The 27,851-nt window shown below is 40.9% G+C and overlaps 2 protein-coding genes and 1 long non-coding RNA gene across 3 annotated transcripts; all 3 read left to right on the top strand.

The window, feature by feature from the left end:
• Positions 1-1,081: 1,081 nt before the first annotated feature.
• Positions 1,082-20,746, top strand: cratb (carnitine O-acetyltransferase b). The gene is made up of 15 exons (XM_085148189.1): positions 1,082-1,482; positions 1,762-1,986; positions 2,753-2,871; positions 3,527-3,580; positions 6,495-6,660; positions 8,475-8,649; positions 10,183-10,273; positions 10,506-10,593; positions 10,678-10,778; positions 10,888-11,007; positions 11,589-11,711; positions 15,988-16,123; positions 16,233-16,295; positions 16,393-16,530; positions 17,500-20,746. Exons 1-15 carry the CDS (start codon positions 1,432-1,434, stop codon positions 17,704-17,706), a joined length of 1,857 nt encoding a protein of 618 aa, XP_085004315.1. The 5' UTR covers positions 1,082-1,431; the 3' UTR covers positions 17,707-20,746.
• LOC146493034 (uncharacterized) lies at positions 16,537-17,246 on the top strand. Its single transcript, XR_014871866.1, has 2 exons — positions 16,537-17,114; positions 17,169-17,246. It is a non-coding gene; the product is annotated as an uncharacterized LOC146493034 (long non-coding RNA).
• ppt2b (palmitoyl-protein thioesterase 2b) lies at positions 20,700-27,052 on the top strand. The gene is made up of 8 exons (XM_085148190.1): positions 20,700-20,891; positions 21,709-21,862; positions 23,916-24,011; positions 24,492-24,599; positions 24,730-24,813; positions 24,943-25,027; positions 25,351-25,405; positions 25,985-27,052. Exons 1-8 carry the CDS (start codon positions 20,700-20,702, stop codon positions 26,126-26,128), a joined length of 918 nt encoding a protein of 305 aa, XP_085004316.1. The 3' UTR covers positions 26,129-27,052.
• Positions 27,053-27,851: the final 799 nt, after the last annotated feature.

Here is a 27,851-nt window from a genome sequence, read left to right as displayed (position 1 = left end):
ATAATAATAATTAAAAATAAAAGTCAAACTAATGAAAAGGAAGGCTAACGCTAAACTCAAATGACAAAACTTTGTGGTCTTTACTACGTCCACCTGTAGTGAATAAATGAAAAGCATGCTGTGTTGGGTTCAGACCACTCAAGAATATATCATGTCTTTGCCTTGAGAAACCCTTGGGTTGCTTATGCGGTATGAGCAGGAACTAAACCCGTGCTGCTCCTTTTAGCCTTGTGGCCTATAGTTGCCTGCTCAAACATGTAATCAATAGTTTACACATTGTTGTAAACTCTGTCAGTGCGCCCCAGGGCAGCTGTGGCTACAATGTAGCTTGCCATCGCCAGTGTGTGAATGTGTGTGTGAATGGGTCAATGACTGAATGTAGTGTAAAGCGCTTTGGGGTCCTTAAGGACTAGAAAAGCGCTATACAAATGCAGGCCATTTACCATTTACCATTTGTAAACCTTCTGTATGTACCTTCATGACAGCATCTGTTGATTGTAGACCTTGAAAATGACCTGCATCCCTCTCGAGATTTTGTTAGATGTGATGTTGCCAAGCTTCTTTCTAAAAACAAACCAGACTGTTGATTTGGTCACTCATAAATTTTGGCTGTTTCTCTGACAGGCTCACCCTAAAGATGGCGTCCCTTACTAGCATTTTTTTTATGATTAGGATACCCGATTACGACATGGTACCCAAATTCAAGAGTGGATTCAGTGTAGTCTGTTCAAGCCATGTATGCTATGTCGGTGTCATGAAAGCACCTCTTGATCGTAGTCTTATTTATTAATGACCTCTGTGTGAGTGAGTGTAACATCAGTGACATCAAGAACACTGCATTTAACCTTGTTCTTGTAGTTACCTGCACTGCCTCCAGTAGATAAAGTTAATAAAATACGATGTTAGAAGACGATTCAGAAAATAATATTAAAATACACGATTATTGTTGCATTTTCGCAGCTGTAAAAAGTGGTATCAGGCATGTTTTTATGTAGACTCGGGTTACAATGTCGAACAAACCCGCCCTTTGTGAGGTCATCAGGCCTAACAGTGACACCCCGTGGACGGGGGCGGCACTGCGCCCTTTGTCTCGGTCACGTAGCTGTTTACGGAAACATTTTCACGTCCGCACGTGCGCCAGTTTGTCACTTCTGCAAGGTACGTGAGGGTTCGCGTGCCCTCGGCTCGAAGGAAGGGGCAGGCTGTGCTCGGTTTTTCTCCCGAAATATAAACGAGTTCAAACTTAATGTGTGTCGAGCGATGAGGACTGTGCTCTGCAGCCATCGTGGAGAAGTAGGAGGAGGTCCGGGCTTCATTTTGCCCGTCTGACCTCGCGCGAACTGTGCAGAAGTTGTCGTGAGCTAAAAAGGCCCAGCTGGGTTTTTTGTGTCACTCCTTTGAACACGGAGCGGATTTGTGACGCAAGGAAAGATGATTTTTAGGCGCATTCACTCAGGGACCTGCAGAGCATGGCTGTCCCGGGTGAGTCTACGTTTGTTTTCACACTTGCTGTCAAGCTAAAAGTCTGAAGCCTTGTTATACTCTTTCTGCGTGAGCAGAAACGGATGATAAACGGACAAGAAGCAGCGGGTGTTGCTTCCACTGTCATATCTTTGACTCCTTTTCTTGAAACGCCCTGCACTCTCTGGCATTTGGTCAAACGTCTGAGGAAGTTCCTGCACCGTGCTCACATGCACTTACTGCTCTTTCAGCATTTTCAAATGAGGAACTCTATTTCACCTCTTCACCTTCCACCTGCAGGTTTCCTTGAGGCAGGAGCTGTGTTTCTTCTCCTCGGTGCCCCCACAACCGGTGCCTCCTCTGGCCCAAACCCTACAGGGCTACTTGCGGGCACTGGAGCCCCTGCTGCCCCCCGAGGAGCTGAGCCACACCCGTAAGATGGTGCACGATTTCGGCCGGGCGGGCGGGCTTGGTCTACAGCTGCAGGAGGGTCTGGAGAAGAGAGCCAGACTCAACAAGAACTGGGTGTGTAGCGGAAGGGGAAAGAAGTGACTCAATCAATGAAAAATAAATTGGTGACTCCCACATGAGCCCCTCAGAATCAGTTAATTAGAATAACTTATTAAAAATCCCCCTGATTATTTGATTATTATTTCTTGGCCACTTGTAGACAAAACATTAATTTGGTGATGTTTTGATGGTTTGGACGTTTTCTCTCAATAAATAGAGAGGAAAAAAAACAGTAAACTAATAATGGTTGAGGAAAAACAGCTTCTGTGCAAGCCTAAATGTGTGATTTGATGGTTTATAAGCTGGGTAACTTTATTCAGAAATTAACTTATTAGACCAAGCAGCATTTTTCCAGTCTTCTGTTGCCCAATGGCAGTGAGGCCATGTAAATCACCATTTTCCCCTCAGTGTATATCTACGCTACGTTGCAAAACAGTGTTTCAAAATAGTTTTTTATCCCCTATCGATTAAAAACAATCACTAAAATAAGCATTACTTTATGATATTGTATGTATTTAGCTCTTGTTCTGCATTAAACGAACTTATTATTTCAAAGTTTTGGGAAAAATGTTAAAACGTATACCCTATTGTCGGGAATCAAAGAGGAGTCATGTCTTGCTTCTTGTCTGTGACTTAACTTTGCATCAAAAGTCTGTTAAAAGCTTTGAGGTACACACACACAGACTCCAGTAAAAACACAAATCAGTGCCTTTGTGGTTTTGGTCCTTTTTTTTGAACTTCAGAGCTGACTTCCGTGCCCTTCCTTTGGTCTCCCCTGCAGATCTCGGACTGGTGGGTGCAGCGGGCGTACTTGGAGAGCAGACAGCCTCTGCCCGTGCACTCGAACGCGGCTATCTCTCTGCCCCGCAGAGATTTTAATGACTGGAGGAGCCAGCTGGTGTGAGTCTACATAAACTGATGTAGAGAGACAGCAGAGAACAGCTATGTGGAAGTGATGGTGCAGAAACCCGTTTAATTAAAATTAAACATTAAAGGGTGAGATGCTGATGTTAACTCACAAAGTTGACATCAGCATCTCAACGCTGAAGATGTGTTGGCCCGCGCTGTATGTATTTTGAACACTCAAAGCCTCACAGTTCATAGCGTGTAAGCCATTTTTAGATTTCAGTACAACAGCAGCAACAGGTCTTTGTAGTGTGTAAACAGAACAGAAGTGTTAAAGGACACAGAAGCAAAAGGGTTTAGTTAAGTGTTGCTGTGTCATCATGCATTTATGATCCTGATACTCACACCTGCTATTTTTATTTTTATCATTTAAAGCTTGCAACATGATCTCATGCTCCTCTGTGTGCCAAAGTTGTTACTTCCTCTGTTGTCTTATTTCAAAAGACAGACGCATAAACTGAATAGGCTGCATCTGTGAGATTGAAAAGGGGGTCCGTTTTACTTAAATCCTTTAGATCTCATCGCCTAAAAAAACCCAAAAACAAACATGAATCATGCCATTAATGATCTCTGAGGTTTCATCGTGCTGCTTGGTTTAGCTGAATATGATTTGTGTTTATAGAACCGCTTCGTGTCTGTTTCCCTGCAGGTTTGCGTCCAGACTGATTGCAGCCGTTCTGGACTTTAAGGCCAAAATAAACACGTAAGTCTTAATTTATGCAACATGTTTGTACCGCCTAACATATGGACATGGCAGGACTTCCCTTTTCTGCTCTAAAGGCTAAAAATGCTGAGGACACTGGTACAAAAAGTAACAGCATTGTCTCCAGTGAAAATAGAAAGTCAAGTTTTCAGCAAGCATTCGCTGGACACTTTATTAAGTACAGCTTGTTAGCTACATGAATGCTTTTTAGCACAAATTGAACAAGGAGCTGGAAACATTTCTGAGATTTCTGACCATATTGATGTAGTAGCATGCCATGTGTGATCTTCTGTTGCTTCAAGTTCTCACAAGGTATGCTCTTCTGCATACCTTGGTTGTAATGAGTGGTTGTCTTGAGTCGCTATCAGGTTAAAGCAATCTCGCCATTCTTTTCTGACCTCTGCCTTCACAAGGCATTTTCTCCCAGAGATCTGCTGTTCACTGGATATTTTCTTTCTTGGAAAACCGTAGAAATGTTTGTCTGGGAAAATCCCAGCAGATCAGCAGTTTCTGAAATGCTCAGGCCAGCCACGTTGAAAGTAATTTAAATCACTTTTCTTTCTCACTCTGATGCTCAGTTTGAACATCACCACATTGTCTTGACCGTGTCCTCATACCTAAATGCGTTGAATTTTTGTCATATGATTGGCTGATTAGATACTTCCGTTTACAAGCAATTGAACAGGCGTAACTAGTAAAGTGGCAGATGAGTGTGTAGCTGAATTGTTTTTGTCGCAGTTGAAGTTGAATACGTAACAATCACGTAAAAATATTTCTATAAATATGACTCCTTAAACTCATTTCTTTCATTGATAGTAATTTAACTAATGTTATGTTAAAAACAAAGAGCTGTTTCAGGCTTTTTGTTAATGTTTGAAAGAAAATGAAAGTGAGAACTTAAAACTTTCGTTCTTGTAAAAGAGGAGCTTTCATTTGGTTGAAACCCATGAACCAAAGTCTGTAAAATGGCAGTGACTTTTATACAGAGGTTCAATCAAACACCTTTTCGTTTGGTTCACATATTCTGTGTTTAACCTGTGAACTATACACAGATGCCAGATTAAATCAGTGGAATAAAAACTAAAATATGTCACACTTTATAGTGCAGATCAAGTACAAGCTGCTATACAAGTCATATTTACTGGTGCCCAGTCTCTCTGCTGTGTGGTGGTGGTGGGGTTGAGGGGTTACTATAGTAAAATACAGTTATTCCATTTAGAGCTTATGGAGCTGGTTATTACCCGGTGGATCACAGGCTCTGTACTGGTGTCAGACTTTGCAGTAATCCTCTGACAGCGTTTAAGCTGCGGTGCTGCAGTCAGTTTTATTTGCTTCTATTTTTGTGCTGTGACCTGTCACTCGGCTGGCATCGCCTTGTGTTTTCTCTGCTGCATGAAGTTAATCTGTGTCTAAATGTACTCGCCTGCACATATTGTAACAGAATCTGCAGCTCAGTGCTGCAACGTCTGCTGGAGTCTCTCTCTCTCCCCGAGTGAAGCATGAAAACGGTGTTTCAGTGTCGGCGCATTCAGCATAGCTCTGAATCTTTAAACTCCAAAAAGTTATTTTTTTCCCTCTTCCTTGTCTTTCGCTCTCATTTTCATAGCTACTCTCTGCTCTATTCCCACTGCACAAACTCTGAACTATTAAGTATAGAAAGTTTCTGCTGCTGTGCATTTCTGATCTGAACTCTTTTATCACATTGCACTTTTTATTTTGTTATGCATCCTGTAAGATTAAAATTGGTGTTACAGTGCTGAGTAACAATCAGGGGGCCTTGTGTTGATCAGTGAGGGATGCCTTTATCACAGTCTGTGGACTTCAGCAGCAACAGTTTAAATTCTGACAGGGAGATAAGATTTAAACTAGCTGGAAGCGGAACGTTTTTAACAGGCTGATTTAGGAAGAAGTCGGGCTCAGAATGATCCGGCCTGAACCGGGAAGCAGAATTTGGGTTTATCCGAGTAACTTCAGGGCTAAGCCTGGTTTTCTGTATTATGAAGGTGGTCCACTTCTTAACAGGGTGCATCAGCATGGTAACTTGTGCTGTAGAGAGGTTACAGTTTGGAGATGAACGGGTAGAAATCACTGTCTGCTGACCAATCATTTTTCCCTTGGATCTCTGTTTGGAAGAGTAGGAGGGTCTGAGATGTTTTAATATTATTTTATGTCTTTGCATTTCCCCCGATGAACATCAGTAAAAAATCTAGATTCTTTCTTTTCTAAAAGTATTTTACCTTTTTTCTTGCTCTATAAGCATTCATGTACAATCCTAAAACAGGACCTACTTGTACTTTGTCACCTTATATCAAATTGGCTTTTTGTTTGGTTTTAATTGAATTGTGCTGCTTGTTAAACACCACTGTGGCTCCCGCTGAAAGAGTGGACACTAACAATGTCTGTTATACATTACTTTAATTAAATAGTCAGTTATAAGCCATCAGATTCTCCAGTGTCCTAATAAGACATGTTAGAAGTCTGTAGACTTTCACATTCTGCATCTTTGCCTACTGACAGAGCTACAGCAGGGGCAGCGTCTTATCAGGTGAGGTCCTGTGCAATGAGCAGGTCCAAAACTGATGTGTGTCTTTATTCTTTGCACAGTTGTGAGGTGATCAGCGATCCTGCACAGAGATGTTATTCATTGTCCCTCGGTGTATTTAACTAGTGCAGGGTGCAGTCAAGAAGAGGGTAACCCATGTCTTTGTAGGTGCAGGCAGTCATTAAGTGACTGTTTTGAAGAGGCGGCAGCTATAAGTATACGCTCATTGTTCAAAACATGGCTGAGCAGAAGGGGCGGATTGAGGGATTCATCTTACTTGGGAAACAACCAGAGAGGGTGACTGAGGAAAGCAGAGGTAAAGGATGGGGGGAAAAAACAATAACGACTGACATGTTTCTCTTTGTCTGTCAGCGGGCAGCTGCCGGTCGAGTTCATGCGAAGGAAGCCCCTGTGCAAGGAGCTCTACCCGCTCCTCTTCTCCTCCTGCAGGATCCCCGGCCCCAAACACGACTACATTGCTCACTACGGCCGCTCCCGCCGCTCGCCGACGCACATCACTGTCGTCAGGAACTACCAGGTGAGTGGTGCCTGACAGGTGGCAGAGGAGGGATTTAGATAGTCTCTTTTGTTCTTTTCTTGTGTTGCCAGTCAAGTCGAGTCTTGTGCAGTCCCATCTGAAGCTGCTTTTTGTGTTTCTTAAACTCCAAGTTGATTGTTGATACACCAAGCTTTGCAAACAGAAGTCACGTGATCGTACAGGAAGCATTCAACATTGAGTACTCTGGCAGCACATTATCCCACGAGATCGTTGTTTTATCTAATGATTGCTGGCTGTATGTGGATATTTCATCTACATCTTGATTAAAAGAGAAGCTTATTTAGTTTGTAAAGTATCTGCACATAAGTGGAGAACCAGTAAGCAGATGTCTGATTTAACATTGAGTTCAGTTGGGTAATTAGAGAAAGGAAGAGAAGTGTTTAAAAGCATGCTTCTTAGCATTTCAGACATCTGTTACTTTTTCACAGGAATTCTTAAACCATGAAAACATGTTTGATTCTGGAAAGGAAAAAAAGCATGAAATGAGATGTACTAAATCTACACAAAGTGTTTCATAATGACTAAGGACTACTGCATACTCAGATCTGCTATACTTTTTATTGTAGGTTAGTAAGTTGTTCATCTTTCAGAAGACGCAGCGTCCAAAATGAACAAAATATCCTGGATGTTCACCTCTGGCGCTTCCTGTTGTGGCTCAATTTTTTTCAAAGGTTAACAGATTTACTGAAAAGGCCTTCTGCTGCCAAAGTGACTTTAATTGATGTAGGGTGTGACTTATTTGCAGTGCGTCAAGTTTGCTGGAGCTGCAGCAGAGAAGTCATAGAAATAGTTTGTTTTTTATTTAGTCTGTTTCTACAGTGTTTATTAGCCACAAGTACAACATCAGATCTCACTCTGGACTGATGACAGTAAGCGGAGTTATTGTATACTAGTAAGACAAATGCAAGTTTGTGTTTTTAAATACATTTTGTAGCTCAAGTTAAAATCTATATGTATATGCACACCATTTAATCTGAGGTATGACTGAATGTGATGCAGTCAGCAGTATTTGCATGGACTCTGATCTGTCGAGGAATTGTTCTCCTTTAATGGACGAGTGCAGCTGTGCTGTGTTGTTGTGGCGCCCTCTGATGAACACGTCGACCTAGAGTATCCTAGAAATGTTCAGTTGGAGAGACAGTGTGACTAAACGCTGGCCAAGAAAGTCTCTGGATATAAATACAGGACCCAGAGAGTCCTGTGCTGCTCTGCACGTGTGGGGCTGGGCATTGTCCTGCTGAAACAGCTGCTGGGCGGGGCGCGGTGCAGGCTGGAGCGCCTCGTCTCAGCACCTCAGCCAAGAACAATCAGGTCAGGGGTGAGAGATGTTGCAAGGCTATAGCTTGGATACATGAGAGTCCCGGCAGGAAGTAGTTCCGCAGTGAGAAATAAATATAGATAGATAGATATCTATCGATCGATCGAGATCTAGATATATAGAAATGTACTCGTCAAAAAAAAAAGTGTCTCATCCACTGAGCCTCGGTTTTCTGACGGACTTTTGAGGATGTTTTTCAGGTGAAAATTCTTTTTGTTTTGTAAAAGGCACAACAGGAAAACCCTCAAAGAACTTAAACTGCTTAACAGAAATTCAGATTTTATCGTCTCAGCTTTGAACTTGTTTGGTTTTTTGATAACTGTAAATGTTGGTGTTTCTGTGGATTTGAAGGGTTTTTTTGTGACTATAAAAAGCCCTTAGTGCAGCTTAGTAATCGAAAGATGCCCCCGCTTTTAGTTTTGTATTGCTTTTAAAAACCTTGATCTTACTGACATGGTTTTCCTCCTACTCACAGTTCTTCCAGCTGGAGGTTTATAACAGCGATGGCTCGCGGATGACTGAGAGTCAGATCCACGGACAGCTGCTCAGGATCAGGTCTCAGTCTTGGAAGACGGACAAGGAGCCGATGGGCATCCTGACCAGCGAGCACCGCCACACATGGGGAGAGGCTTACAACCGCCTGCTGAGAGGTAGATCACATGACCACACATGCTTACTACTTGACTGCTATCTCACTGTAAGCTGCTGCTGGTTTCGGTTATTTTAAGAGAGCAAACAAAACTGATCTGTTAATGGCTGAGTTTAAGAAAATAAAAATGTGAGAAACGTCTTCATGCCAAGCTCTGACTGTAGGATTAACATCCCCTGATGTTGGTGAAGCTTTGCTGGTGTTAGAGTAGCATAGGATACGCCCTCGCATCCATTTTTCTGATGTGCTAATTTTTACCTCACTATAGATTTTAGATAATGAGACCCTCCATCTCAGTAGTTTTATCATCTGCTTTGTAGAAACCTAACTACACATAGGAGACAGGAGAGGCTGCTGTGTACTTGGAGCAGCTCAGTGATCAGAACTTTTCATGTTTAGATGTAACACCGGTTTAATGATGGACTGATTACATGTCTCAAAGCAGTTTTAAGTGTTAAATGTTTTATGCCTGCATCAGCAGAAACCCAATAATCAATCTTGGTTGGAAAAACTGAAACGTTGGTGATGGACGAAACTCTCAGACACTTAAAATGACGAAAGTTGGACTCATTATGTTTCCATCTTGTTATTTTCATACTTAGAGTCTGCCGAAGTAGTTTTGCATGATTCACAGCTCAAAATTATCCTCATTTATTTAATACTGTGGTGCAGCCCCTCAAAGGGAATAAATTTTATTTTCAAGTAAGTCATTAAGTTATAAAACAGTAGTTTGGGACAGAAGAGGCGGAGTGTGTACGGACAGTGCAGGAGCTGATAGAGGAGAAATGTTAATAACCGTACGAGCTGGCAAAGGACAGGAGGAGTGATGATGTCAAATAGTTTGACTCTTTTTATTTTAACTCCTTTTAATACTTGATAAATGCAAAAACAGAAAAATGTGAGGTTGTCGTGTCAAACTTGGAAACCAGATGGAACTGTAGAAAGGGGAGTCAAAGGAGCTTGCAAAAAAAGCGTCTGGACTTCTTTAAGTTGCTTGAAGACGTTTCACCTCTCATCCGAGAACCTTAAGGCAGCTTTCTTCTCATTGGCTGCCACGCACAAACAGCAGGTCCTCCACAATAACTTCTTTACGTCTGTGATACAATTAGTCGTTGCTTTCACTGAAGTTGTAGATTGTTTTGGTGCATACAAATATAAACATACCATTATGTATGAAAACGTGTTCTATAGTATAAAATAAAAACAATAAACAAATGGGGAAATAATCCTAGTGATAGCAGCACCAACAAACAATACATAACAGAAAATAAGGAGAAGCAATCAATAAGCAGGAACAAGTGGAGAGGTTAAAATCATCAAATAGAAATACTCAAAGTATCAACTTGTTAATATCTCGTGTGATTAAATTTTTTTTTTTATTGGTTTAATTAAACTAGGAGGTTAAAATGTGAACGGTACAACAGGTGTTTCAGATATTTTTTTAAAAATTGTTGGGCATCATAAAAATAACGGCTACATGTGGGAGACGAGTTATAAAATTGGGTTTAAATGAGACTGTCTCTGTGTGTATCAGATAAACTGAACCAGGAATCGGTGCGGATGATAGAGGCGGGACTTTTCTCCTTGTGTCTGGATTCTCCAGTCATGAGGATATCAGATGAAAAGTATGTGTACACACACACACACACACACACCGAGTATTTCTGTGTTTGCTAAATCAGTTGAGTAATGCTGTCTGTGCAGATATTATTGTTTCTTATGGAGGTTTGGAAACACTGCACAATTATCACTACCTGTATTTGAGCTATTGCTCCATTTAAATGTTGTGCACTCTCTCTGTGGTTTTCTGCGTGTGAGCTCTTGAAGAATCGCTTGTGCAACCACTTTAATTGACAGGTATGCGAGCCGCAAGGCCGCGCAGGTCCTTCATGGCGGCGGGACGTTCTCCAACAGCGGAAACCGCTGGTTTGACAAAACGCTTCAGGTGGGAATGTGCACATGAATGGCGAGAGATGGCTTGTTTAGAGCAGCTGACGCAGAGTGCTGACTTGTGTCTGTGTTTGAACAGTTTGTGGTGGGAGAGGACGGCTCGTGGGGTCTTCTGTATGAGCAAGCCACGGCCGAGGGTCCGCCTGTAGCGACGCTGCTGGATCATGTGATCGAGTACTGGTGAGATGTTGGATTGAAACTGCAGATGTGCTGAATTAGTCAAGAAAAATTGAGCTGAGGTGGAGAATGATGGGGTTTCTGCTCTGTTTGTTTTTTTTCTTGTCTGCAGTGAGAAACCGGACACAAAGAGGGCGCCGCTGCTCCCGCTACCAATGCCCAAGAAGCTTTACTTTCATATAGACCGAGAAATCAAGAGGGACATTGAGCACGCCAAGCAGAACCTCGACATGTAAGCTCCCAACTTTTTTTTTTTAACTTAAACTCTGAGCTGAGCTCTGCAGCGCGCTGACCTCTCCGCACACCATCAGCTGCATGTTTGTGTTTGCTCTGAAATCTGACAGAGGTGGAGAGAACTTGCTCTAAAAGAAGGCCACAGGAGTGTAAACAGATTTATCTTCGCTTTGTTTATGTAACCTTGATCGAAATAATGCCTCTGTGGATAACTGTAAAGTCATTCTTCATAATCCACTGCTGTCCTGGTCAGACGCCAAGCTTTTTATATGGTGCTGTGCAATTTCAGAGCTCTCTCAAATCATTCAGATGCCAAAATATGATTGAGGAATAAAGCTTTTTCTTACGTGCAGTGTGGAGTTCAACAGGACTTAAAAATATTATATGGAAATGTCTAAAATAGTGAGTCAAAGTAGGTAGAAGTAAACTTTGTTTTCTGTCTGTCACATAATCTAGTGATTTCCCACCTCCTCTCTACACTGCTGTCTGAAAGCTTATTTAAAGCTGCTAATTGAACCTTGACTTTAAACATAAAATCATCAATCACAAATGCAAATGTTTGTCCTGAATTTGTTGCAGCCTGATCAACGACCTCGACGTTAATGTGTTCAACTTCAAGAAGTTTGGAAAGAATCTTCCAAAGCAGCACCAGATGAGCCCAAACTCCTTTATCCAGGTCGCCCTGCAGCTCGCCTACTACAGGTCAGTGCCAGCAATCTGCTTTTCTTTTCTTTTCTCGTGTGTTGTTTGTTTTTGTTTTTTTAATCTGCTGTTAGAATTTCCTGCTGTGGTGTGGTTAGTGTCAGACTGGATCAGATGGCATTTGTAGTTTTTTACTTCAACCCCGTTGCATTACAGAGGGAAAGTTACTTTATTTAATAACTGGTAATGTCCAGAACTGACCCATTTAGCTGCTTTGTGAACCGACCGATCATAAAATAGATTCCTCTTCCCTCACACCAGTCCACCTGGTAATCTAACGCCTTGTTTGATACCTGGACTTGATCGGATGAGCTCTGTTGGAGTAATTGGAGTGACTGATTTACACTGATCAGTCACTTTATTAGGTATAGTTTGCTGTTACTGGATGGATCCATCCTTTCATGCTGTTTAAGACCCTACTACCCAAATGTTGTAGAAGAAATTTACTCATCAGACCAGGAAACACTTTCCCAATCTTATTGTTCAGTTTTGGTGAGGCCCTGTGAACTGGGGCCTCAGTTTCTGTCTCTTAGCTGACAGTAGTGGCACCTGCACCTGGTTTGGTCTTCTGCTGCTGTAGACTGCGTGCTTCTGAATGCAATCTGTGTGTTCAGAGATGCTCTTCTGCATACCTTGGTTGTAATGCGTGAGTTCTCTGTAAATTCTGAGTGTGCTAATTGTCTACAAGAGTGAGAATCATTAAGTTTTGTTTTCTGCTTTGTCTTTAAAGTGCAGCACTTACTTGAGATGAACACCTTCAATTCAATTCAATTCAATTCAATTTTATTTATATAGCGCCAAATCACAACAAATGTCGCCTCAAGGCGCTTCATAGATACAGAGAAAAGCCCAACAATCATATGACCCCCTATGAGCAAGCACTTTGGCGACAGTGGGAAGGAAAAACTCCCTTTTAACAGGAAGAAACCTCCGGCAGAACCAGGCTCAGGGAGGGGCGGCCATCTGCTGCGACCGGTTGGGGTGAGAGAAGGAAGACAGGATAAAGACATGCTGTGGAAGAGAGACAGAGATTAATAACAGATACGATTCAATACAGAGAGGTCTGTTAATACATAGTGAGTGAGAAAGGTGACTGGAAAGGAAAAACTCAATGCATCATGGGAATCCCCCGGCAGCCTACATCTATTGCAGCATAACTAAGGGAGGATTCAGGGTCACCTGGTCCAGCCCTAACTATATGCTTTAGCAAAAAGGAAAGTTTTAAGCCTAATCTTAAAAGTAGAGATAGTGTCTGTCTCCCGAATCCAAACTGGAAGCTGGTTCCACAGAAGAGGGGCCTGAAAACTGAAGGCTCTCCCTCCCATTCTACTTTTAAATACTCTAGGAACAACAAGTAGGCCTGCAGAGCGAGAGCGAAGTGCTCTAATAGGGTGATATGGTACTACAAGGTCATTAAGATAAGATGGGGCCTGATTATTTAAGACCATGTATGTGAGGAGCAGGATTTTGAATTCAATTCTGGATTTAACAGGAAGCCAATGAAGGGAAGCCAAAACAGGAGAAATATGCTCTCTCTTTCTAGTCCCTGTCAGTACTCTTGCTGCAGCATTTTGGATTAACTGAAGGCTTTTCAGTGAGTTTTTTGGACATCCTGATAATAATGAATTGCAGTAGTCCAGCCTGGAAGTAATAAATGCATGAACTAGTTTTTCAGCGTCACTCTGAGACAGGATATTTCTAATTTTAGAGATGTTGCGCAAATGGAAGAACGCAGTCTTACATATTTGTTTAATATGTGCGTTGAAGGACATGTCCTGGTCAAAAATGACTCCAAGGTTCCTCACAGTGTTACTGGAGGCCAAGGTAATGCCATCCAGAGTAAGAATCTGGTTAGATGCCATATTTCTAAGCTTTTCAGCGCCGAGTACAATGACCTCAGTTTTATCTGAGTTAAGAAGCAGAAAGTTAGTGGCCATCCAAGTCTTTATGTCTTTAAGACATTCCTGCAGTTTAACTAATTGGTGTGTGTTATCTGGCTTCATGGACAGATAGAGCTGGGTGTCATCTGCATAGCAGTGAAAATGTATGCTATGTCTTCTAATGATGCTGCCTAGGGGAAGCATGTATAATGTAAACAGAATTGGTCCTAGCACTGAACCCTGTGGAACTCCATAATTAACCTCAGTGTGTGAAGAGGACTCTCCATTTACATGCACAAATTGGAGTCTATTAGATAGATATGATACAAACCACTGCAGTGCAATACCTGTAATACCTACAGCATGTTCTAATCGCTCTAATAGAATATTATGGTCAACAGTATCGAATGCTGCACTAAGGTCAAGAAGGACAAGCACAGAGATGAGTCCACTGTCAGAGGCCATAAGAAGATCATTTGTAACCTTCACTAAAGCTGTTTCTGTGCTGTGATGAGCTCTGAAACCTGACTGAAACTCTTCAAATAAACCATTCCTCTGCAGATGATCTGTTAGCTGTTTGACAACTACTCTTTCAAGGATTTTTGATATGAAAGGAAGGTTGGAGATTGGCCTATAATTAGCTAAGACTGCTGGGTCTAGAGATGGCTTTTTGAGTAAAGGTTTAACTGCAGCCACCTTGAAGGCCTGTGGTACATAGCCGATTATTAGAGATAGGTTGATCATATATAAGATCGAAGAATTAATCAATGGCAGGACTTCTTTGAGCAGTTTTGTAGGAATGGGGTCTAAAAGACGCGTTGATGGTTTGGAGGAAGTAATTATTGAAGTTAACTCAGAAAGATCGATTGGAAAAAAAGAGTCTAACTTAACATCAATGGAACTAAGAGTATCTGTAGATAATATTACATCTGTGGGATGATTATTGGTAATTTTTTCTCTAATGATAAAAATTTTATTTGTGAAGAAGTTCATGAAGTCATCACTAGTTAACGTTAAAGGGATGGTTGGCTCAAAAGAGCTCTAACTTTTTGTCAGCCTGGCTACAGTGCTGAAGAGAAACCTGGGGTTGTTCTTATTTTCTTCAATCAGTGATGAGTAGTAAGCTGTTCTGGCTTTGCGGAGGGCTTTCTTATAAAGCAACAAACTATTTCTCCAGGCTAAATGATGATCCTCTAAATTTGTGACACGCCATTTCCTCTCCAGATTACGAGTCATCTGCTTTAGGGTACGTGTTTGAGAATTATACCACGGGGTCAGGTACTTCTGATTAGAGACCTTAGTTTTCACTGGAGCTACAGTATCCAGAGTCGTACGTAGTGAGGAGGTGAAATTATTAACAAGATAATCGACCTCTGTTGGGGTAGCGTTCAGATAGCTGCTCTGCTCTGTGTTGGTACAGGGCATTGACGATGATAACAGTGGCTGGATTATATTCTTAAACTTAGTTACAGCGCTTTCAGAAAGACATCTACTTTGATAAAGTCCACTCTCCACTGCTGCGTAATCAATTATTGTAAATGTAAATGTTATCAAGAAATGATCAGACAGGAGAGGGTTTTCAGGAAACACTGTTAAATGTTCAGTTTCTATGCCATATGTTAAAACAAGATCTAGAGTGTGATTAAAGTTGTGGGTGGGTTCTTTTACATTTTGAGAGAAACCAATTGAGTCTAACAACAGATTAAATGCCATGTTGAGGCTGTCATTTTTAGCATCTACATGGATGTTAAAATCACCCACAATAATTATTTTATCTGAGCTCAGAACTAAATCAGATATAAAGTCTGAGAAATCAGACAGAAACTCTGTGTAAGGCCCAGGTGGACGATAGATGATAACAAGTAAGACTGGTTTCTGAGTTTCACAGCTGGGGTGGACAATGTTAAGCATCAGGCTTTCAAATGAATTAAAAGTCTGTCTTGGTCTTTCATTACTTAATAGACTGGTGTGAAAAATTGCTGCCACACCTCCCCCTCGGCCTGTGCTTCGAGATTTCTGGTAGTTAGAATGACTCGGGGGTGTTGATTCATTTAAACTAACATAATCATCCTGCTGCAACCAGGTTTCTGTAAGGCAGAGTAAATCAATTTGTTGATCAATTATTAAGTCATGTACTAACAGAGACTTGGAGGAGAGAGACCTAATATTTAATAATCCACATTTCACTGTTTTACTCTTTGGTTCAGATGTGGATACTGTATTGTTCTTTCTTTGTGATTGTTTAAGTTGTTTGTTGCTGGTTTTTAGTTTGTTTTTTGTCTTTTTGGAAGCAGACACAGTCTCTATGGAGATGGGTTTTTGGGGGGGTAGCAGGAGGAGAGAAGCCTGCCTGTTAGCAGCCTTGTCTCTGATATTGGCTTTATTTTTGTCTGCAGAGTTCACAGTGAAGTCTGTTCTGCCTGCAATATCGCCTCTCAGAGGATGTTTAGAGGAGGGAGGACCGAGTACATCCGCTCACCCACCAAGCAGGGGCTCCAGTTCATTCTGGCCTTTGATAATCCGTCCGTATCGGTGAGAAACACAAACCCTGTGAGAAAGTTGTTCCGCTGAACGGGAACAGAACTGTTGGAGGATTTTTGTAGCTTGGATTCAGAATGTGTTTATTTTTTGGGGTTTGCAGCGGGAAGCAAAGCAGGAGCTGTTCAGAGAAGCTGTTGATGCCTACTCGGCTCTGACTGAAGCGGTAAGTGTTAAATAAATGTTAAAACATTTATCTCTAAGCTGCTGATTAACTGATTCAAAAAACACTCAAACAACAGTTTCATTTCTCTTTTGTTCAGGCACTTAATGGACACGGCATTGACCGCCACCTGCTGGGGCTCAAGCTGCAGGCCATCGAGGAGGGCATGAGCATTCCCAAAATCTTTATGGACACAGCTTACGGGCTAGCAACACACTTTAAGCTCCGGACAGGACAGGTATGTGTGTGTGTGTCTTTGTTTGAGGTGTTATTTACACTGTTGCTCAGTAGGAAAAAGGAACTTTTTGTTGTTGTTGTGGGGTTTTTTTTTTTTTTTTTGTCAAATGATAGTGGCTATATGAGAGGGAATTTTCTACCAGATAATCTCTTGTGAAGTTCCTGTGAATTTCTTGCAGCACACGCATACATGGATGCTTGGAGTTTCCTCAAAATGAATCTGTTTCTCTTCCTCATTTTAGGTGTTGACAGTCAGATGTGTGAAATTTTTGTAGGTTTTTTTGTTTTTTTTCCCCCGGGGTTAGCTCCTGATTGTTTGTGGTTTTTCTGGCATGCCTTAGTTTTCAAATGACAGTATATATCAAAGCATTTGTACAGTATAACTGAATGTTCCAGATTCGCACAAGGGGACCTGTGCTGCTTGGTTGGACTCAACGATGTAGTTGTTTTGTTTCTCCTTCTTATCTTTGACAAAGTTGTGTTGTCTCATGAGTGTGATTCAGGAAAAAATACCCAACTGGCTGTTGAGACAATGACAAGTTTCCAGTTAGCAGCTATGATCACCGGTTATGTGGATTTTGACCAGTTGGAGCATAAATTGTGACTGCAAATTTTCATTTAATTTTAGTCATAAAGGAGGTTGTTGATGATAACTGTGATGAATGTTATTGGTCAACAAAGTTAACACGGCCCAGCTCGCATGGAAATGTAGGTGCTCGTATTTGATGTTTTATGAGCAATTAAAAACACACTGTAGATATGAAATGAGAACAGCAGAATGTGAGTTTGAGCTCTTGGCATCTGTACAGATCATGTGATATAACTGGAAGCTCTAGATCAGCTGTCTGGTGAGCCTTAGTGTTCTCGTGATGAAGAGTGAACTTTGAGACTCAGATTTGAGGATTTGTGTGTGTTTTAATGACGTGTGCCCAGCTCCATTATTGATCTCCCTCCTGTCTTGTCTCTTCAGATGCCTGCAAACAATACAGACAGTGTGATGTGTTTCGGGCCTCTCGTTCCTGACGGCTACGCCGTCTGTTACAACCCTCAGGCAGACCACATCCACTTCTCCATCACGGCCTTTAACTGCTGCGAGGACACTAACGCAGAGAGACTCGCTCGCACTTTGAGGGACACCATGTGTCATCTGCAGGAGATGTTGCAGCCTACTGTGTAGAGCTGCTGCTACAGCATCCAGCAGCGAGATACTGAACATTGTCTCTAAAGAATATTTTGTACAACTTTTGTAGGGGTGCTTTTTTTTCTTTTTTTTCTTTTTGGGTTATGCTTGCCACTCACACTTCACTCGAGCATTTAATTGTGTGAGAGCCAGGAAAAGATCTCTGCAGCTCCCGGGTGCTTTTGTTGCTTCTTTAAAGTTTGGGTAAAGCGAAAAATATTTTTCTAAGCCGTCAAATTTGCATCGTCATTGTTGCATTTCGAAGCATCGAATTCCACAGCGTCTCTCGGTGAAAGCGAAACAACTCAATGTGACACTCCAGCATTAATCGGAAACGTCTACGCGTGCACTCCTTTGTACAACTTGTGAGATGACCTGTGTCCTTCAACCTTTCATATTTCACTTTTTCATCAGAATTAATGGGAAATTTGGATTTTTTTTTTCTAGGTGAAAAGGTGGTTTGAATGGACCAAAGGAGAGGAATTATTGAGGGTGATGTGGTGTTTTTGTGTCTGAACTCGACCTGATCGTGAGATGAATTTTGAATAAGCATAATTTTTTTTTTTTTTGGTTTGTTTATTTGGAGGATCTTGTTCTGCACTCAACCTGCAGGACTGGTTAATAAAGCCTGTGCTCACATGATTTCTCACTCAAATTCTTTTGTCTATGTATGAGAGTGAGGATTTCCATTAAAAATCTGACACTTTTTCAGCAAAGTGGCATCACAGAATCGCAGTTTTTCACCCAAGATGATTTCTGCTCCAGGGTGCCCCCTCCAATGTTCAAATCTGGACACAATAAGATCTCAACTTTTCAAACCTCATCAGCAGAGCATCTGAGCTGCCTACTTTATGAAAGGTACATTAAATAACTACAGTGTATGCAACCCGTCATAGCAGACCACTACCTGATGAATAAAAGGAAAAGCTGACCCCTTCAGTCTAGGCTAAAGGGAGGTAGTTTGCTGACGTGGTTTGGATCTATTCTCCTTAGTGGTAAGGGTCACTGCAAATCAATACAACATTATCTGGAGTGATAAGTTTATCTCATTGTCATGTGAGTGGTTTCTACAAGGATGATGGTACTCCTGGCCAGTGTCAGGGGGGAAGGGGTCTGTGGCTGTATAATGTTTGAAATTAAAATTAAAGCAGAAAGACCTGTCAAAGCTGCATGCCATAAGTGATCCTGCATAATTAATAAAGCTGGTCAGTGGGTGGCCTGTACAGGCTGCACAAATTTAAGGTAATGAAACCTGCTTTGAATAACAGAATTATATGCTTATTAATGGTACGCTCAGAAATACAGATCCAAGTATAAAAGTGCTAAAAAATATTTGGGAAAAATGGGAAACATGAAGTTGCAGAGGGGATACGGCAACCTTTTTGAACAGGCCTGGACTCATGAGGCTTTTCCATAACGCCAAAGCTTGGAGGTCACTGAATGGGTTGAAGAGTATGAAAATGATCTGAGTCACCAGCTCTTAATCCAGCTGAGCACTTTTTGAGGATTTGGACTGGCTTTGTGGAGAGGTGAATGAGAAGTGGTCATCGTCCTTCCACACTGCATTAGAGTCTGTCAAGCAGCACTGAAGATGAAGCTGTACGTGTGGCCTAACATCCAGATTATTCCTCTTTGTTATCTATTTCTATGTATGCTTATGTTGTGACTGAGATTTATGTCAAAGTTCAAAGGTCAGACTGAATAAACATGCCTGTAAACTGCAGCCTGACTGACTGTCAGAGGAATGCAACAGTAAAATTGTAATTCCAGTTTACAACGGAGTATGCACCAAAGGAGCAAACACCATTGAAAGAGGGAACTGCTTGCATCATATTATTATGGCTCTCATGATCAGTAGTTTTATAGTTACGTAAAGTGAAACATTTCCCCAGTTTTAGCTTTGTATTAACTACCAAAGTTCTTATTCGGTTCAGGTTTTTGAAACTTTGTTTTATTTTTTGCAGAAACTCACAAAGTCGACAAAATGTATTAAACTTTTTTAGTGAAATGCTTATGAAACATTATTTAAAAAATAAAACTTATTTAAAACTTGTTTTCCCTGTCACTTATTTTTTTTATAATGTTACAATATTTATAAAGGCAGACAGAGATAGATTGGTGGACAGAAGGCCAGGCTAAGGGACAGCGCATGAACAACCCTTGAGCACTAGATCCATAGAGGCAGGGGTCAAGCTAAAGACTGATAAGGTGCCCTGGAGACTATCAAACATATAGTTGCAGAAGGTTAGATTTGGACCCGTGTAAGTTGAGAGGCACAACCAGGTGGCTGGGACAGCGTACAGGAACATCTGTCCATATACTGACTAGAATTTCCTGATGGGAAACACCACCAAGGTGGTTGAAAACAACAGGGCTGAGGTCCTGTGGGACCTTGAGTTCTAGACAGACAAGCAGCTGCTGGCTAACTAACCCGATATGCTGATGGCTGATAAGGAGCAGAAGACCGTATTTGCATTTTTATTATAACATTATTGGCAGCAACAAATAAATAGACTGTGTTAAAAGCATTAAAATATTTGAGTTACACAGCCCTGCATTAAATGAATTTGATAAAAATCAGAGAGACACGGTTAAAGCTACACATAAACAGAGCCTGTTATGTTACATACTTGCGTCGTGGTGTAACTCTAACTGTTTATGTTGTATCTGCGCGTGACCCTGTGGAGCAGTGTCGCTCTGCTTCCCGCTGATTGGACGAGCGGAAGCAGGAAATGACGCCAGTAGCGGCCACTTCACCTGTAATTTAAAACCGGAACAAACGAAAACAAAAAGCAGGGACCAGCTGTGGAGTGTTTCTGCTTTTCCTGGAGTGTTTTGAGCACTCTCACTGAGAAGCGCTGGCCGTGAAACAGCATCGTCTAAATCAGCACAACTGGACCCAGAATAATGCCACATTAGCAAAAACCCAACAGTTTAATGCTTTTATTTTTTTTCAACACCTTTTCTCGCCTTTATTACTTTAAGTTGTGATGAAGGGTTTCGGTTGTGCCAGCTTGAGGATGAGGAGGAGGAGAAGCAGCAGCGGGGCAGCCGGGCTGCTGTGGCCGCTGCTCGGTGCGTGTCTCTGGGCTTCGGTGGTCGGGTACAAGCCAGTGATCATCGTGCACGGTTTGTTCGACAGCTCAGGGGATTTTATAAACTTACAGCGGTTCATTAACGAGGTAAGTGTCGGGGCTAACGGAGAGGCTGATTCAGGGGATAGTTAAGGTGTATTTTACAGTAAATCCTGCAGGCCTTACAGGTTATATCACCACGTTTATCAGCAAAACGTGGACCCGACCCGTGCAATATGCATCTACTGTTAGCGAGTTTTATGGTAAGGGTAATACATTATTTAGTGATTTAATATGAAGTACTTTCTGCTTTATTGAGGTAGAAATAAAGCAGCAATCATACAATTAACGGGCTCATTATAGAGAAGTTATTGTCCTGTAATATAACACCATTCTGATCAGAGATGTATTATTACTGTATTATTACTATCATTAAGTTACTTTCAACTGATTTTCAAATAATTTTCTCAATTTTGAGTTATTTTCTGAGAAGTTAAGATTTTGAGATAAAACATTTTTTTTTTTCTGTGTTGGGAACAAGCTTCCATACCTGACTTGTGTGTTGATATTTCTGGAGTTTCTCTGGACATGTCAGGAGAGTTTTAAGAGGTTAAAACCAACATTAGGTTCCTCTTTATTTATTTTTTCTGGAAACCACAGAAGAGACCTTTGTGGTTGGCTTAAAATACCGAAAGCGGATCTGAGGCCTTGTTTTTTCTGCTTTAGTTAATTTGCAGTTCAGTGATTCAGAAGCTTAAACATCCTCAAGGATAACTGACAGCACCGGTATCTGAAGTCACTGAGGGCACGTTGCTGATTCTTGTAGCTGTTCAGCGCTATAATATGACAAATTGCTTAGACGCCGTGCTTCCTGTGAGTTTTTCCTGTTAAATGATGCGAAACCATCTCCTTCCATCTCCTGCAGTCTCATCCAGGGACGAATGTGACCGTCATTGACCTGTTTGACAAGGGTGCGAGCCTGGAGCCCATGTGGAAACAGGTGGAGGGATTCAAGGCAGCTATCTACCCAATAATGCAAAACGCAGCAGATGGGGTCCACTTTATCTGCTACTCTCAAGGTGAGCGAGTGCAAATTGCAGTTATGTGTCCATGGTTTCTCTGGCAATCTTGCTGAGGGAGATATCAGAGCGACACTATTAGCTGTGAAGGTTTATTTTCAGGAAGAGTGTTCGATGATCTGTTTGCTTTAGGATTTCTGCTTCAGTCAGCTGCTGGAAATTCCTACCATGCAACGCCATATTGTATTTCAATGTAAATTTCCCCCCCGAGGAACAAGTAATGCAAACAAGATTCTCTTCACTCAGCATGTTTCTGTGAAAAGAGAGCACACCAAAAAGAAAAAACATGGACTTTGTGTGCTTCTTGATAAAATAGTTTGTCTTTATGAGAAAAGCATTATCTTGATTGTGGAATGTTTACTTGTCACCATCACATGAGTGGCTCAGTGGTGTAGTGGTTTACACATTCGATCCTGGGAGGAGACGCGCATTTCTTTGGGATTGTGTAAGGAAAGGTGTCTCAAACATGTGGGCCTACCTGCTGTGGCGAGCCAAAAGTAGCTTCTACACCTCGTTCGAGTATTTCAGCATTTGAGCATCTTTGTGAGAGGAAATGACACAAAGTCTTAGCGCCACACTGACTAATGTACTGCTAGCTCGAGTTTGAATTCCACTCTACAGTACAATGAGATGCATGTCAGGTTAACACGTGACTCAAAATAGCCCATAGGTGTGAAAATGGGTGTGAAGGGTTGTGCAACCTGCCCATGCCCCCTCCATGTCTGAATAGGATAAGCCAATCCACGCTCATTAAAACTAATTGACGCTAGAAATAACACGCATAACCTGGTGGACTACCTGGGAAGACGGGTTCTCCAGACTTCAACCGAAACACATCCACCAAGACAATTGAGCCTAATCTGATGTTGACTGAGAAATCACAGACGATGGAAAAAACTCCTGGCTGGTGGTAAATGGAGGATCGGGATAGGAGATCAGATCTTTAAAGAATCTCTGGACACCAGACGGAGTTTAACTGGTGGAAGCTCTGTCCGGTTAACCACGATGTTAAGATTTGTGTCAGAAAAATGTAATTATAGGATTTTGTTGGTGAGATGGGTTCTAAATCAAAACTGTGCAATGCGCTGAATATTTCAAATAAACCGGTTGCGAAAACAAAAACTGTGGACAGGAGTAAAACCTGATATCACACAAGATTTCACCCCAAGAACTGAAAAATCAAAAAGCTCAACTTCAAACTTTATTTATTAACTAAATTATTAATATTGATTTATTTTCAATTTTCACATTTCTACAGAGGAAAAGCTGCTCTTCATCAGACCAGTGAAGAGTTAAATTATTTCTGCATGTGTTCAGACAGCAGCACCTTATTATTGCTTTGTGCTACTGCGATGCACCAAATATCCCTGTAAAACCCATCTCCTCTTCTTTCTGAAACTGTTTAAATTTTGACTCTAGCACAAATGGTCACAACATTCAAGTTAGCTTAAATAAAGTCCACAAAAGGAGCTCATGTAAACATATTTAAACTAAAATTCTAAATAAATTACAGAATCTGATGTAAAAAGCTGACTGTAACACAAAGTAAAATGGCTCAATAAATTAAACAAAGTGAAATAAAACAGACTAAAAATAACTTACTGGATGCAGTGAAATGCACAATAAATGACAATAAAGGTGTTGTTAGAGTTTAAAATGTCACAATGATACAAGGTTAAAACATGTGTTAATACGAGAGAACAGATGTTTCTCTGCTAAACAGATGTGTTGATTTGCAAAGAGATTTTGACTTCCTGAGTTGAATTAGCCTGTCAAAAAAAATTTGAGGTGGTTTGCTAACTCTCTTCAGGTTTGTTTGATGAATGAATGATCAAAAATGGATTTTGCAATCAAAATAACTGGATATAAGACCTTTGAGCACTGGGAAATTGACATACGCACAGTCAGCTGACCAGTTATCTGTCTGTCACTGCTCTGTGAGGCACTTTTTTTTTTAATCTAAGTGGGTTATATAACATTCAGTGAGAAGGTTGGAAGGTGGACTTGCTCTCTGAAAAGCTGCACAAACGTGTCTTTGTTGATGTTCTTACAGGCGGTCTGGTTTGCAGAGGGATCCTCTCCACTCTGTCTGACCACAACGTCCACTCCTTCATCTCCCTGTCCTCACCTCAAGCCGGGCAGTACGGAGGTGGGTCCAACATAGAGAGCTTAGTTCAGCAGCGTGTTTTAAATGCAGTCAGTATTTCTCTGTTGAGAATCTACTAAAACCCTGTTAGTGAACCAGTGTCAATATCTGACAGCTGTAAAATGAAAAGTCTCATAATCTCACGATGAGAAGCTGCCTGATAATTATCAGCAAAACTGTAAATTGGGGAGTAAAAACCCAACAATGAATCAGTAAGACTGATGTTGTTGGACCTGTTTTTATAAGTTATTGTTTTTTTAAGAGAATTTTAGCTCAAAGCCTTACTGCTTCATATCACTCTTGCTGCTCTGGTGACAAGCCAGAGCTCGCAGCTATTTCCAGCATCAGTCAGCAGACTGACACAGTTAGCAGAAAGCTGTGAAGCAATGTGAAGAGAAAGACTGCAGAAATACTTCATCGTGCTGTGGACTGATTTATTCTCTGACTTGGTCATGATTCTCGCTCCTCTTTCTTTCCCCTCAGACACAGACTACTTAAAGTACCTCTTCCCTCAGTTTGTGAAGTCAAACCTCTACCACTTCTGTTACACTGCATTAGGTCAGATGATATCCATCTGCAACTATTGGAATGGTGAGACTCCAGGATTACTTTTTTCTCACAGATTTTGAAGTCGGCAAATTTCTTTTTTTTCCTGCCTTTTCGAACTTTAAAATCATAAACGAGCAGTTTGATATCGTGTTTGCTTTTCACCTGTCTGCAGACCCCCACCACAGAGACCTCTATGTCAACAGCAGTGATTATCTGGCTTTGCTCAACAGTGAGAGACCCAACCCAAATTCAACAGGTCAGAAAAAGAACAACCAACAACAACCCTTATCAAAAATTACTCAGTGTAACAAGTAATTACTTATATCAAAATGACTCAGTTAAAGTGCACAGTAGCCATGAGGTGTGTTTTATTTCCCATCTGCAGAATGGAAGAAGAACTTCCTCAAAATCAAAAAGCTGGTACTGATTGGAGGACCGGACGATGGAGTCATCACGCCCTGGCAGTCGAGGTGACAGCTTCCTCTGACTTTATTTCCCTGAAATCTCACACACATGGATATCTTTAAAAGATTTTTGGACTTTGTGAAAGTTAGTTGCAACTAATGAATTTAGATCGAAATTTTACAAAAATAATATATTTAAACTCATTGTGGTGCTAAAATAATTAAAATAAGACTTTAGATCAAACAAGGCTGCATCATATTTTCTGCTTTAAAGGGATTTCAGTTTATTCTTTGTGGTCACAGCTGTCAATGACATGTTGCTTCGTGTAACTGTGGATGATCTGATGACTCTCATGTGATGCTAACACACTGCTTTCATGTCTTTACAGCCAGTTTGGATTTTATGACGACAACGAGACGGTTGTTGAAATGCAGCACCAAGATGTGAGTGAAAGTCAGAATACATTTTTTCATTTATTTCTATCTGTTTTTAGGTCATTTAATTCAATTCGAAATAAGTTATATAACACTAATTCACAATAACAGTCCTCTAAAGATGCCCAACAATCAGACAATAAGCGAGCACTTGGCAACAGTGGGAAGGAAAAACTCCCTTTTAAGAGGAAGAAACTTTTAGTAAAATCAGGCTTAGGAACCGTGACCAGCTGGGATGAAGGGAAGAAGACAGGAGAAAGACATACTGTGGCAGAGATCTAATGATCAATAAATATATAAAATATAAAAAGGAGAAACCATGATTCTTACCAGAATAAATCGTGAGAAACTAAAATGTTTTTCAGTTTAACACAAAAACAAAATAAAGAAAAAAACACTTTGTTCTGATGTCTTTGACACGTTAATGGATCTGTCATAAAGCAGAGCCATCTTTTATCTGTGTCTCATTTATGGAGCAAGGCATGTGCTTTGTTTCTAAAGAATAGAAAAATACATGCACAACCCCACCAAAAATCTGATGTGGTAGATTTATTAATGACCCCCTCGTGCTCTGTTTTCTTCTTCCAGCTGTACTTGAGAGATGTTTTCGGGCTGAAGACGCTGGCGGCTCGCGGAGATCTGATCCTCTGCTCTGTTCCCGGCGTTCAGCACGTCTGGTGGCACTCCAACGAGACCGTGTTCCACACATGCATGGAGAAGTGGCTGGTGTAGCACAAAACCTCTTCACAGCACACACATGCAGACGGACACACAGAAAAACACACAAAAACGGTCGACCTCTACAGCCTCGGTTATAGTGTCTTCTGTAGGACATGAGCTGATATTTTGGGGGGGATTACAGTTGTGAAAGATCATTTGGTGATGTCAGGATTTATTTTAAACTGTCTTTCATTTTAATCTTATTTAACATTTAAGGAGAAAGTTTAACATTAGGGGAAGAAATTGTGTTAACTCTCTCTCTTTTATGTGTACAATACATGTTAGGCTATACCAGAAGCAGGTTAGCTTAGCTTTGCACAAATAATGGAAATAAAGGGAAACATCTAGCCTGCTTGTGTGTGACGAGGACAAAACCAGCACTTTTAACTTCACTCACTAACTTGTTTATTTTATTCGTCTGAATAAAGTAAGTGTAAAATGATATTGGCAACTTTTAGTGGTGACTACTAGTGGGCTAAGAAGGTACTGCAGGAAGGCTAGTCATGATTGACAGATCGATAGATGGATACTTTGTTGATTTGTATTCAAATTTTGTGTTATAATAGCAGGATAAAGAGTACAAAATAGTTCAATCTGCAATAATTAAACAACATAGCTAAAGTAAAAGTAGTAAAAGTATCACAGGTGCCTACTGAGGACCTTATGCTGTGAGATTTCACACATAGACAGTGATTTAAAAAAACAAAACAAACAGAATACAAAATAAAAATGAGGTTAAGGAGAGTAGAAAGTATCAAACTGCAGATTGCTTTAATAAATAATATGTACTCTATAAATGCAAGAAACATTTGGAGGAATGGTTAATCTGCAGATATTTCCTGGAGTCCAGCTACCAACATAATGTTGCCAGCATTTTAAAACCCCAAAAATATCAGCATCACAATTTGATTTTTGGGTGCATTAACAAAAAAAACCCCCAACCATTTAACATGTTATTCAGTGGGCTTAAGAGTGCTGGTAGGCAGATTTAATGCAATTCATTAATTCATTTTTAATGATAACACAGATCCAGGCTAGTGGCTTTCAGCTGCTATGTTGAGCTAACGCTCTCCATTTATTCCCACTGACATCACCTTTGCGAACGACGTGAGTCCGGCCCTCACCGTCATACGTAGATGGTATGAAAGATGGACGTTTCTAAGGTTGTTATAACTAAAACTAAACTAAAAATTAAAACTACATATTAATAAAATAAAATGAACTAAAACGAATTAAAAAAAAATAGAGGACATGATGATGGACGGACATGTTTACTGAGACTGTCTACATAGATTGAAACTAATAAAAACTAAAACGAAACATTTTTAAACAATAAAAGCTTCAGAACTGAATTAATTTATCCAACCCTGGAGGTACGTCCATGTTTTATACTGTCTGCGGTGTAGTTTCGGCTTGTCGTGCACGTCTTGTTCTTGTTCGGGTGGGTTGTATCAGTACAGGGATCAGGGATTTCCATACATCTTTTCAAACTGTTTGAAAGGATACGATTTTCTGGAGAAACCTTTACCATAATCTAACCTGTAGCATTATCTCGACCAAGTCTTGATTCATAAATGGGAAAAAAAGCACATTTCCCAAAATGTTACACTTCTCCTTCACGTATTTATTTTAAAAAACCCACATTGTTGCTTTTGGAGAAATCCAGCACATCGCTGCCTGTTTGGTGATGGCTGTCAGAAGGGGTTTTAGCTGCTTTTCTGACTTTAAAGGAGCA

The sequence above is a fragment of the Neolamprologus multifasciatus genome, chromosome 22, assembly GCF_963576455.1.
Source record: "Neolamprologus multifasciatus chromosome 22, fNeoMul1.2, whole genome shotgun sequence".
NCBI classification, from domain to species: domain Eukaryota; kingdom Metazoa; phylum Chordata; class Actinopteri; order Cichliformes; family Cichlidae; genus Neolamprologus; species Neolamprologus multifasciatus.
The sequence above is the reverse complement of the archived record's forward strand: the minus strand, read 5'-3'. Positions and strand labels throughout refer to the sequence as shown.

Excerpts from the sequence above, each read along its gene's own strand:
- cratb (XM_085148189.1), top strand. The coding sequence starts at position 1,432 with ATGATTTTTAGGCGCATTCACTCAGGGACCTGCAGAGCATGGCTGTCC. Across the intron at positions 2,872-3,526 it reads GACTGGAGGAGCCAGCTGGT|GTTTGCGTCCAGACTGATTG; the intron begins GTGAGTCTACAT and ends GTTTCCCTGCAG. Across the intron at positions 16,124-16,232 it reads TTGATAATCCGTCCGTATCG|CGGGAAGCAAAGCAGGAGCT; the intron begins GTGAGAAACACA and ends TGGGGTTTGCAG.
- ppt2b (XM_085148190.1), top strand. The coding sequence starts at position 20,700 with ATGAAGGGTTTCGGTTGTGCCAGCTTGAGGATGAGGAGGAGGAGAAGC. Across the intron at positions 24,012-24,491 it reads TCAAGCCGGGCAGTACGGAG|ACACAGACTACTTAAAGTAC; the intron begins GTGGGTCCAACA and ends CTTTCCCCTCAG. Across the intron at positions 24,814-24,942 it reads ACCCAACCCAAATTCAACAG|AATGGAAGAAGAACTTCCTC; the intron begins GTCAGAAAAAGA and ends TCCCATCTGCAG.